The sequence below is a fragment of the Choloepus didactylus genome, chromosome 19, assembly GCF_015220235.1.
Source record: "Choloepus didactylus isolate mChoDid1 chromosome 19, mChoDid1.pri, whole genome shotgun sequence".
Classification (NCBI taxonomy): domain Eukaryota; kingdom Metazoa; phylum Chordata; class Mammalia; order Pilosa; family Megalonychidae; genus Choloepus; species Choloepus didactylus.
The window spans coordinates 65581155-65593188 of NC_051325.1; the positions used below are offsets into that span (position 1 = coordinate 65581155).

Genomic DNA, 12034 nt, shown 5'->3' on the forward strand with positions numbered 1-12034 from the left:
CCACTTTAGGGTAAGGTAATGATCAGGAACAGGAGGCTTCCAATTAGTGGCTAATGTTTCACACCCCCAGTATGCACAGTAGTACTCGTTGGGGGAATTGCAGTACGATTTTCCAGGATTTGAGGATGGGCACATGTAATATTGGGCCTGGGGATCACTTACCTTTTGAGCGCAGGTTTCTTCGACTCTGGAGACAAAGGTGGCGAAAGGCTTACTCGGCTCCTGGAAGAGCTTGGTGAATTTATTAGGCTGACAGGCAGAGCAATTGGCAAACGTGCGTAAGGCGATTCCCCAAAGGATAGGCCAAAAGGTGGCAGGTGCATTAATATAGGCAGATGCATTTAGAAACGCTCCAGTGCCCAAATAGGCTTCGGGGGGATGATAGACTCCAATGGCTGCATCTTGCTCACTTTGCTTAGCTGCTTCTGCCTGGAAGTGAGCACGCCAGTCAACAAACTGACCGGGGTTAAAAATTGAACGGGCAAGCGAGGCCCAGTCTTGGGGGATGCAATAGTTCATGGCGAGATCCTGTAGTATTTGGAAAGCATATGGGCTACCTAACCCGTCCTCCTTGACGGCCTTGCGAAGCTGCTTGATAGCATCTAAGTCAATGGGATACCAGTCATGCGGCCTCTGTGGGGTGGGGGCAAGGTTAAGAGGAAAACAGCGAAAAGCACGAGAGAAAGGAGGACACGCTTGCAGAGGACTTGGCGCGGGAGTGGGGGTAGGGGGAGCGTTGCCCCAAGGGTTGCCTTGAGGTGCAGAAGGCAGCCAGGGGTTGTTAGTCGGCAGGGTGGAAGGAGCGGCGGCAGCTGCCGGTAGCGGCTCCGAGGGGGAGCTCGCCGGAGGGAGAGGCGGGAGTGGGAGGTCCCAAGCGTCGCAAGATGGCGGCGCGGTAGGCGTGGCTAAGACACAAGATGGTGGATCAGCCCCGCCCTGTGAAAGGGTGGGGTTCAAGGCACAAGATGGTGGACTAGCTCCGCCCTGTGGAAGGGCGGGGTTCAAGGCACAAGATGGCGGACTAGCTCCGCCCTGTGGAAGGGCGGTGTAAAGCGTATGCGGTTTCCGGCCCAGCTTAGGGCTGATGTCATCGCCGGAGCATTTCCTCCCCTCGATGGAAGAAGAAGGAGGAAAGTTCGCCCATCTGGCGTGACGCAGTGTTATTTTGCTTTTTGGGAGTCACCTCGAGCGCGTTGTTAATCTGCTCGACTAAGGACTCCGTGTCCGAGTCATGATTTGAATTAGTATCGCTATCTGAGTCTGTTGGCTGGGTTGATAGGGCCTCTTTGGATTTAACGGGGCCTTTATCAGGGGGGAGGGAGCCTTGAAGGCAGGAGCGGATGGTTATCAAGGTGGGGAGCAAGCCGGGAGGGAAGCGCTTGCTCTCATGTTCTATGGCATTAGTGACTCGATCAATAAGGCGATCATAAGTAACAGGGTCCCAAAGATGGCAAGTGGTGAGCCATGGGTTAAAAGGCAGCAGGAGATCCCAGTATATCTGCAGCTGCCGGACAGACACTTTACAGCGATGCGTGTCTAGGAGACCCGCCAGAGCACGAACTTGAGGTGCCTGACATGTAGATATACGATTACCCATAGCTGAGGGGAGAGGAGGGGGAGTTGTTCCCGAGCCGGGCCGGCCGGCTGGCAGGGAGGAGAAGGAGGAGTTGTTTATCGAGCAGAGAGAATGAGATAAACTGTGGCTGCAAGGCCGAAGGAGACGGCGAGAGCGGAAAGCAGTGCCCTTTGGCAACGAGAGCAGTCAGGGGGGGCAGTTGCAAAGAGGCACACGGTGCCAAATGAGGAAATAAAGATACAAAGAACTACAGCAAAGTAATGGAGGGGAAGAGGGAGAGCGTTAGGAGGAACGGGGGTCATAGAAGTGCGCATACAAGAGGACGAAGAGAGCGTGGGGGAAGGGAGGAGTTCCTACTGGATGAAGAGAGCGTGGGGGAAGGGAGGAGCGGCTTCGGAGCAAGGAACCTCACACGGCTCCGGAAGCGGCGAGGGAGAGGCGGCCCTACCTTGCAGGCGAGGAAACGGGAAGCTGGAGGGGCGTCCGGGCGAGCGGGTGACCTGCCAAACTGTCGTGTGGAGACGTTCCTCACACGGGGCACCAGTTGCGGTCGGGGTTACTGCTTCTAGGGGGAGTGGCGGCCGGTAGCCGAGCCCTCAGCTCTCGGGGCTGCTTAAAGGTTACCGGCGGCGGGGGCTCTTTCCCGGAGGCGAGGGCGAGGCGGAGGACGTTGGCCAGAGTCCTCGGCGAGAGGCGTGCAAGGAGGGCGGCGATAAGGACAAAAACACTCTTCATCCAGTAGGGGTATGCGCCAAAGAGAGATTTATTCAGGGGTGATTACAGGTTATATAGGCTGGTAAGAGGGGCAGGGCTGGAAAGGAGGTGAAGTAGCCTAAAATGGCAATATTGAAGGGAGAGGGGCTAGGATTGGTTCTGAGAGGATTCAGGAGCCGTTGCAGCGGGCGGGGGTTGTTCTGGCCACGGTGCATGCGCACTGGCGGTGGCAGGAGTGGCCTTGGCACCAGGGAGTGAGTGGGTAAGATAAGGTAGTGGGGAAAGGGCAGTTGGGAGAAGGGCGGTTTCCTCCGGCAAGCCTCCCCTGCCAGTGGCATTTTGGGTGAGGAAAAGGGAGCTGCCTTGACCTCGCTCCTCAGGCTCGGGGGGGCTGCAGAGGGCACTCACGCCCGTACCTACTACCCTCCCCAGGGGGTGATATCAAGTCCCCTGGCCCAGGCCTGGTAAGTCGAGGCACAAGCTCAGTCCCCGCACCCCAGCCAGCCTGCGCAGCTACCTGGAGCCCTGGTTTCCTGCCCCTGCCCTCCGTGTCTGTCCCCCCACCCCCAGGCATCTGCGATGTGCCCCACGGGGAGGGCTGCACATGCCGACCACAGCCTGGAACCCTCCCTGACCTCCCCTGGGCCCCGCACCCCTCCCCCTCCCCCCAGCCAGGATGGGCAAGATCCTGACAGCCCCCACCACCCCCCGCAGTTGAAGACTTGAAGAGCAACGCTGTGAGCAGGAGCAGCCGGAAGCCCGTGGGGGCGGCCTTGGAGCCCACCCCCTCCCTGGTGGGGAACCCAGCACCTGAGCTGACTTCTGAGCCTTGGACCACCTTGGCCCCAAGCCAGGGCGCCCCCATGCTGGGTGGGTCACAGTGGGGTGAGGGCAAGCCACTGAGCAGAGGGGTCCACATTAGCCACTCACGGCTGCTCAGCACGTGGGCGGGAAGTTCCTCCTCATATCCCCCCACACACTCTGGTGTCACTCGGCTGATTCCCTGGAACCCAGCCACCGGGGACAGGTCACTGCGGTGGTGTCCTCGGGCCCTGGTGCCTGGTCCCATTGCTCCGCCCCCTCAGGTGCTCCCAGCCTGGGCTAGGGAGGTGAGAGGTGATGGAGCTGTGACCGCTCCCAGCGGTGCCTAGTGAGGGACAGCCTGAGCGGAGCTGGTCTCAGGGCCCTGGGGGAGAGGCCCCCACACAGCCGCCCCCAGACCTGAAGAGGCAGAGCCGCCCGGTGGCTTCAGCTGGAGAGAGCAAACTGGCCGGTGAGTCGGGGCACGGGCCTCCAGCCACCAGGGCAGGGTTGCGGCTGCTGTGCACCAGCTCACTGACCGAGGCACGGGGCTTTCTGTCTGCCGGGAGGGGTCTGTCCCTGAGGGCAAGGCTGTGCTTCCCCCGTCGAAACTGGGATGGCCACAACTTTGTCTCTGCCATCGGACTTGGGCTGCTCAGAAGGGTACATCCCCCGTCTCATAGGATCCTACAGGGCACCCCGCTTTCCCCAGTAGGCTTGCGGCATCTTCTCCATCGGTTCAAGCCCTTTAGGGCAGGCCTGTGCCTCCCCCATTAGACCAGGGACTTCAACTTACAGTGGAGTCGGAGCCACGCGTCCACCTGGGGCCCTAGCCCTGGGGCTCAACCCGTCGGACACTGTGCAGACCCCACTGGACACCCCAGATAGGGGGCGTGGCTTTCTCTCCAAGGGCTTCTGGGTGGTCAGGACAAGCCTCCCCCTCCCCCCCGACCAGAGACCTTCACCCGGGCCAATGGCACTCCCAGGAAGCTGGGCTGGGTCTGGTGGCCACAGTGGCAGGAGCTGTCCGCGGTGCTGACCCTCTCCCGTCCCGCCCTACGCCACCTCCACACCGTGCCTTCCCCGCTGGGCCTGAGTGGGGGGTGGGTCGGGATGTGGGGGACCTCCCCGGCCTGGGGCAGGGTGGCCCTACTGCCAAGGCCCTTGGATGACAGAGGCAGCCCAGGCACCGTGCAGCTTAGTCTCCACCCTCCCGCCCGCAGGCTGCACCAGGGACTCGCAGAGCTCCAGGCTCTCCCCAGCGCTCCCGGCCGCGTGCCTCTTAGGACATGGCGAGCCAGGCCCTCCTCTCGGGCCGTGTTCTGGTTTGCTAATCCAGAAATGGATCAGCTTTTATAAAGGGGGTTTATTTGGTTACAGTCTTGAGGCCATAAAGTGTCCCTAAGTCATCAACAATTGGGTACCTTCACTGGAGGATGGCCAATGGTGTCCGGAAAACCTGTTAGCTGGGAAGGCATGTAGCTGGCAACTGCTCCAAGTTCTGGTTTCAAAATGGCTTTCTCCCAGGACGTTCCTTTCTAGGCTGCAGCTCCTCAAAAATGTCATTCTCAGTTGCTCTTGGGGCATTTGTCCTCTCTTAGCTTCTCTGGAGCAAAAGTCTGCTTTCATAGGCCGTCTCTAAAATGTCTCTGTAAGCTGAAGCTCCTCTCTCAGCTCCTGTGCATTCTTCATAGTGTCCCTCTTGGCGGTAGCAAGCTCGCTCCTTCTGTCTGAGCTTATGTAGTGCTCCAGCAAACTCATCAAGGCCCATGCTGAATGGGCGGGGCCACACCTCCATGGAAATTTTCCAATCAGAATCATCACCCACAGTTGGGTGGGTCTCTTCTCCATGGAAACAATCAAGAATTACAATCTAATCAACACTGATACCTCTGCCCACACAAGATTGTATCAAAGACAATGGCGTTTTGGGGGACATAATACATTCAAACCAGCACAGGCAGCATGGGGAAGAGAGGCTGCTCCCCGCCAGCCCTGCGCGCTGGCCCGGGTCTGATGGTGACCCCACCTGTGGGCTCCCAGATTGGGCCTGGGAAGCTTCTCCGGGTGCAGCGCAGGCTGCAGGGAGTTTGGGCACAGACCCTGAGCCTGTTTCCAGCCTGGAAAAGGGGAATAGTAGTCACCACCGCATAATGGGTTTGTGAGGCTGGATGAGCTAACAGTCCTAAAGCTCAGTCGTCTCGGTCACTGTTGGTCGTTGTCGTCATCCTGTCTGGGGAGAGCTTAGAGGGCTTGAGACCATCGAGCCAGATTCATTTAAGGTTTTATGATGCTCGAGAGACCCCCAGGGATCCTCGGGTGGGTCTGCACCCAGCCCTTCTCCCACTCTTGGGGCACGAGCCCTGAGGCCCCTCACCTCTGTCCTGCTCATCCCCCCTCGCCCTCCTCACCCCCCCGCACCCCCCCATCCCCGTCCACAGCCCCCTCCTCAAACCCCCTTTCCCCTAACCAAGGAAGGTGATCCTGGGCACTCTGGGCTGGACTTGGAGCAGTCCCCTGGGGTCCAGGGAGGGTGTGGCCCTCACCCAGCACCCCACCCCCTGCCTGCCCACCCAGCAGCCTCCCAGTTCCAGTGCACAACCCCCAGCCCCACAGACATGGTCCTCCTGGTGGATGGGTCCTGGAGCATCGGCCACAGCAGCTTCCAGCTCATCAAAGACTTCCTCACCAGGGTCATCTCAGCCTTTGAAATTGGGCCGGACAGCGTCCAAGTGGGTGAGCTCCACACCCTTGCCCCCATCCCCACCCCACACTGGTGGGGAGGCCTGACCCCCCCCAGGGAAGTGGGCAGCCCCCATGGCCACCCCAGCCAGAGACAGAGATCTCAGCGGATGGGCGTCCCCCATGGCCTCCACCGAGGCCTCCCAGTGGCCTGGCCTGGCCTGGCGACCTCAAGCACCTCCTGTTTCCACACCAGCTCGGGGCTGGGGCGGCTCTGTCTACACTGGCCAGCTCTGGCCAGCTCGGGGCTGGGGTGGAGTTTTCTACAGGGGCCAGCTTGGGGCTGGGCAGCACTTTCTGTCCTGGTTGGTGGATCGGCTGGCCCTGAGCTGGACTTTCCAGCGACTTCCCTGTGTGGACAGCCCAGGGCTTTGGCAAACCCCCGCCTCCTCCTCTGGAGGTGGGAGCTGCTGTGTGGTCCGAGGACCCCACGAGGGAGGCTGCATCCGCAGAGCGGGTGGCCCTTGGGCGTCCAGCATGCGTGCCCCTCCCCCAGGCCTGACTCAGTACAGCAAGACCCCCCGAACCGAGTGGGATCTGAATTCATTCAGCACCAAGGAGAAGGTTCTGGAAGCCTTGCGCAGCCTCTGCTACAGAGTGGGGAACACGCTCACAGGTACAGCCAGGCCCCTCCCCCCCAGCCTCTGGGGCCCCCATCTTCGTTGTGTTCATTCTGAAGCCCCCACTCGGCCTGCACCGCTCCAGATCCTGAAAACAAGCATCAACCCCCGAGTGCCGCTGTGAACGCCGAGGGGCTGGTTGGGTTTGAAAGGTCAAAATTACCCACTTTTCTTTGGCAAAAATGGAGGTTTCCGCTGGCACTTTTGTTAAAAGCGAGCTGCCCCGGTGACCGACAGACGCCAGTGGTCATGTCTGCCCCAGCCCGGCCGGGTCACCCTGGTGTAGACTGTGGCACTGTGGCTCGGCTCTTGTGGGAAGCAGCCCCCCGCCCCCGGGGTCTCCAGCAGGCAGAGCTGCCCCGGCCCCCAGGGTGCAGGGAACCTGCTTGGGCCTTGCGCTGCCCTTCGAGGGTCCAGAGAGGGGGCTCCGCGGCCGGTCACTCCTCTCGCTGCCCACAGGCCGCGCCCTGACCCACGTGCTGGTGCAGAACCTGGAGCCGGCGGCAGGGCCCCGTCTGGAGGCGGCGAAAGTGGTGCTCCTGGTGACGGATGGCAAGTCCCAGGACAGCGCCCAGGCTGCGGCCCACATCCTCAGGGAGCAGGGCGTCGAGATCTTCGCTGTGGGTGAGCCCCTGTCCCCACCCTCGCACGGCCCAGCAGGTTCCTCAGAGCCAGGGTGAGAGCTCTGGGGGTGCCGGGGACACGGGCTGTGCCCCCACCCCTGTGCCCGGCCTCCACCCCCTCCGTGTGGGTGCCTCCCTGCACCGGACCCTGCCCCCATCCCAGAGACCTCCTCACTGTCTGTGGGCACTGTCACCATTGGGCGCTGTCACCGTCAGGCGCTGTCGCCATTGGGCGCTGTCACCGTCAGGCGCTGTCACCGTCAGGCGCTGTCACCATTGGGCGCTGTCACCGTCGGGCGCTGTCACCATTGGGCGCTGTCACCGTCAGGCGCTGTCATCTTCAGAGTGTCTGTGGGGCCCTCGGGGTGGCCTCTGCAGCCCGGGCCTCGCACACACAGGCTTAACTGGCTAGTGGTCAGCTTGTCCCGCGGGGAGGAAACCCCAGACTTGGGGGAGGCATCTGGGGATGCCCCAGATCCCCTTGCAGCCCTGTGCCCAGCACCCGGGGCATGGCCAGCCTCTGCTGGACACCCCTCACAGGGTCCTCCAGCATCCATGCCCCACGCCTGTCTGCCCCATATTTCCCCTCCCCACGGAGACTCGGGGTGCCGGCGTGGGGAGCCTTGGCCTGGGAGGGGAGTTTGGGTCTCGCCCACCCACACACTGACGGGTTCATGGGATCTTGGGCATGTGACTCCAGCAGGGGCCTCGGCCTTCCCGTGTGTGAAATGGGGTGACGGCCACACGGAGGGCCATTTCCTCACCACCGTGGCCCTGCTGCAGGGGTGAAGAACGCCGATGAGGCAGAGCTGAGGCTCCTGGCGTCGCAGCCACTGGACATCATCGTCCACAGCGTGCCAGACTTCCCTTGGCTCAGCCCACTGGCCGGCCTGCTCAGCCGCCTCATCTGCCAGAAGGTCCAGAGCCGGAGTGCACGGCGGGGCGCAGGTCAGGGGGGCCCCTGGTGATGCACGGTGGGTCCCCACACCAGCAGCTCTGCTCAGCCACGGCCTGGGGGATGCGGGTTATGGCTCCCGCATGGCACCCCCAAGACCCCACAGCCCCTGGCCCTTCCACACGTCTCCTAGGGAGTCTGCAGCCCAGCGGGTGCCAGGTGCCCGGGGAGCGGCTCCCACCCCTCCTGGGAGTGGCCGTCGGGGGAGCAGGAGGGTTGCTGGTGCCCGCTGACCACAGCCCCTCCCTGCAGTCACACTGGCAGCCACCGCTCCAGCTCTGGACCCCCGCCCTGCCCCCACCGGCCTGGTCCTGACCCAGGTGACCTCCTCCAGCGTCCACCTGTCCTGGACCCCAGCCCCTCAACAGCCCCTCAAGTACCAGATCATGTGGCAGCCTTCCAGGGGTGGAGCCCCCAGGGAGGTGAGAGGTGCCTCTCTACCCCCCGCCCCATGCTGGGCAGAGCCCCCCAACCCTGGGGCAGAGACCCCACTACAAGCTGAATGGGGGTTCGGATGAGGCGGTCTGCACAGCGGGCGGCCATCAGATCGTTCCAGAGCTGCGGTCAGAGGCTGATTCCGCGGGGTGGGCGGTGGGGGTGCTGGGGGCCCAGCTTCAGACGCTGCGCGTTACATTTCCCTGGTGTTTGGACCAATGGCCTGATGCACCAGGGGCCGGCCCCAGGGTAGAGGACGTGCGGACCCTGTCCCCTGAACTCGTGCCCGTGACTGAGCTTCCCCGCCGGTGACCAGCCCCCACCCCACGTCCCCTGTGGCAGGTGGAGGTGGAGGGGGCCACCCCGTCCATGGAGCTGTGCAACCCGACCTCCAACAGCTGGTACCTGGTCTCCGTGCTCCCCGTCTACGAGGGCGGCGTTGGCGAGGAACTCCAGGGCCTGGCGGTCACAGGTGGGTGGCTGATGGGCCTGAGACAGAGCTCCTGGGCTTCTCTGACTCTCAGTGTCCTCCTCGATACCATTGATATTCGTGGTGAAATGACACCCACAGCTCCTTCCACTGATGGCTGCACCCGTTTGTGGAGCACCCACCCTGGCCTGGCCCACGGGCAGGTGCCCTGTCCCTGCCCTCAGATGCCCCAGGCACTGCCGGTACCCCCCAAACTTCATCGTGTTAGCTCACCCACCACCCATCACCCGTGCAGTACGCTGGTGCCCTCAGAGCTGCGCATCCGTCTCCACGATCAGTTTCAGAGCATTTTCATCTCCTGTTTCCCCAGAGCCGAGGCCGCCTCTCAGGCTGCTCTGTGCCCCAGCACGTGTGTAAGGCCGCAGGGGCCGCCTCCTCCCCGGGGGGGGTTTCTGCGTGTTCTTACACTGCCCCCCACCCCAGGGCCTCTGCTGCCACCCCTCGTGCTGACCCTGGGTGCCGCAACGCCCCACACCCTCCACCTCACCTGGCGGCCCTTGGCCGGGGCCACCCACTACCTGGTCCGATGCTCACCCAAGGACGAGGGGGAGGGGCAGGAGGTACGTGGGGCTCTGGGGGGGGTGTAAGCAGGGGAGGGTGGCGGGAAGACAGGGGGAGCTTAGAGGGACAGGTGGGTACTGGGAGCCGGGGGGGCAGCTGGGGTGCTAGAGCCTTGGAGGAGGGGGTGCTGGAGCCTAGGGGGAGCTGCTGGGGTGCTGGGAGCCTTGGGGGAGCTGCTGGGGTGCTGGGAGCCTTGGGGGAGCTGCTGGGGTGCTGGAGCCTAGGGGGACACATGGGGTGCTGGGAGCCTTGGGGGAGCTGCTGGGGTGCTGGGAGCCTGGGGGGACACATGGGGTGCTGGGAGCCTTGGGGGAGCTGCTGGGGTGCTGGGAGCCTAGGGGAATGCATGGGGTGCTGGGAGCCTTGGGGGAGCTGCTGGGGTGCTGGGAGCCTGGGGGTGCAAACAGGAGCGGCCCCGTGAGCCCGCGTCTCTCTCCGGAGCTCAGGTGCGGGTGGGGCTGCCCGAGGCGCTGCTGACCGGCCTGCAGCCTGGCAGGGACTATGACATCTCTGTTCAGGGCCTGCGAGGGGCGGAGGCCAGCGAGGCACGGGGCATCCATGCCAGGACCCGTGAGTGCCCCTCACTGCTGGCTCACAGGGCACTGCCCACCTCTGGCTGCTCTGAGCCCCCTGCAGGTCGGGACCCCAGACCCGATGGGCCGGCTGCTAAGGCCTGGTGTGCCCTGCACAGCCTCGGTGCCCCCGGGACACCTGGGCTTCTCGGATGTGAGCCACGACTCGGCCCGCGTGCTCTGGGAGGGCGTCCTGAGGCCCGTGCTCCTGTTCCGGGTCATCTATGTGTCCAGCGAGGGCAGCCACGCCGGGCAGGTGAGAGCAGGCCTGGGCTGAGGGCCTCCCCTCCCGTGAGCCCCTGCCCGGGACCCCCCAGAGCTTGGGACCTCGTGCAGCTGGCGCGATTGCTGCATCTCCTCAGGTCCAGCCCCGGGGCTCGGTGCAGGGACCCAGCACCCGACAGCATCACACTGGGCCCAGGGGGGCGGGCGTGAAGCGCCACAGGCCGGGGACAGGGCACTGCAGGAGGCAGAGATGCCGCTGGGGTGGGGGCGGTGGGGGAGGCCCAGGGGGCCCCATATCCCATCCTGGGGTCCGTGGTGGGCTGGCACCCACCCCCCAGGACAAGCCTGCTTCTCCACCTTGGGGGTCAGGGCAGTCCCTCCCTCCCAGGCCCGGGGCTGCATCTCCTTTCTGGGCAGGTGCCATGCCAGGTGCCCACCACAGCCCGGCCCGGCCCACCCCCCGCAGGTGGAGGCTCCTGGGAATGCCACCTCGGCCACCCTGGGGCCCCTCTCCTCCGCCACCACCTCCTCCGTCCGGGTCACCTGCATCTGCCCCGGGGCGGCTCCTCCACGCTGACCGGCCGCGTGACCACGCCTGAGTCGGGGGGAGTCTGGGCCGCGGGTCTAAGTCAGAGTGTGAGCGAGAGTCAGGGGGTGGGAAGCAGGAACAGGGTTTGGGGGGCCGGGCTGCGCCCTTCGGTGGGTTCCAACCCACGGGTCTATGCCAGACGTCTGCTATGGGCAGCGCTGAGCCAGGGTGGGGCAGGGCCCAGGTGGTGCGACCCACGGGGTGGGCGAGGAGGCTCCCCCAGTCCGTCCTCACCCCTCATCTCGGGGGCGCAGCTCAGAGTCGGGTGCCGGGGCGGTGGCGAGTGGTTGTGCCGGCCAAGCCTGGTCCTGGGGAAGTGGGGAGAGGTGTGGGCACGGTCTCACAGTGGACTCCGGGGAGCAGGGGGTGGTCCCATCTGTCCCCCAAGAGGCCACCCCCGTGTGTGTCTGCGAGCACCCATGGGGCCCCGGGCCAGCAAAACTGCCATAATGGGGAACAGAGGTTTCTACGGGCCCCTGGAGGGGAGCAGAGTGGACTACTCTCTGGGATGGGCCCTCGGGGCCTGCACGCACCCCGGGGCTCCCCACTGCCTGGGCCCCCGCGCGCTCAGCCTGGCTGGTTCGATGAGTCCTGAAAGAAACTCAGTGACTTACAGTGCCCCCAGAAGCTGCCCTTCCCGCCTGTCCGAGGGGGTCCTTGCCCTCCTCCCGCCGCCCGACACTCGGACATGGCTGGGGTGGAGCTGCCCCTGCCCCAGGTCACCGGGCCACAGAGCTCAGCCCCATGTCCCAGAGCAGTGGGCCCGGGTGCGAGTCCCCGCCATGCCGTGTTCTGGCTGCAAGACTTTAAGCAAGTCACTTGACCTCTCTGTGCCTTGGTTTCCCCGTCAATAAAAAAGGGTTGATAACACTGAGGCTACAGGACTGCTGAGGGGCTCGAGTTAAATGAGGCACAGGACCCCAGAGGTCTGGCAAGAAATAAGTGATGCTGAGTTCAAAAAAATCTTTAGCATTTGTTTTATTTAATTACACAATTGGATTAACTGATCAATAATTATTAATTGAGATGGTCATGTGAAGTGCTGTTCTCAGTGACTGGCTCTGGGGATCCCCGAGTCTTAGGACTGTTAGTGCTGTGGGGTCCCAGGTGCAAGCCGCTAGTTGGGGACAG

General features: G+C 63.6%; 1 protein-coding gene across 1 annotated transcript in view; it reads left to right on the forward strand.

Moving 5' to 3' along the window:
- The window catches only part of COL20A1 (collagen type XX alpha 1 chain), a 43156-nt gene that overhangs the window by 15204 nt on the left and 15918 nt on the right, over window positions 1-12034 (forward strand). The window contains 12 exon segments of the mRNA XM_037811182.1: window positions 3005-3160; window positions 5669-5827; window positions 6330-6449; window positions 6913-7077; window positions 7860-8024; window positions 8296-8453; window positions 8809-8938; window positions 9380-9516; window positions 9964-10087; window positions 10209-10345; window positions 10781-10862; window positions 10865-10923. Of these exon segments, the coding sequence (XP_037667110.1) occupies window positions 3005-3160; window positions 5669-5827; window positions 6330-6449; window positions 6913-7077; window positions 7860-8024; window positions 8296-8453; window positions 8809-8938; window positions 9380-9516; window positions 9964-10087; window positions 10209-10345; window positions 10781-10862; window positions 10865-10923 (1592 nt within the window).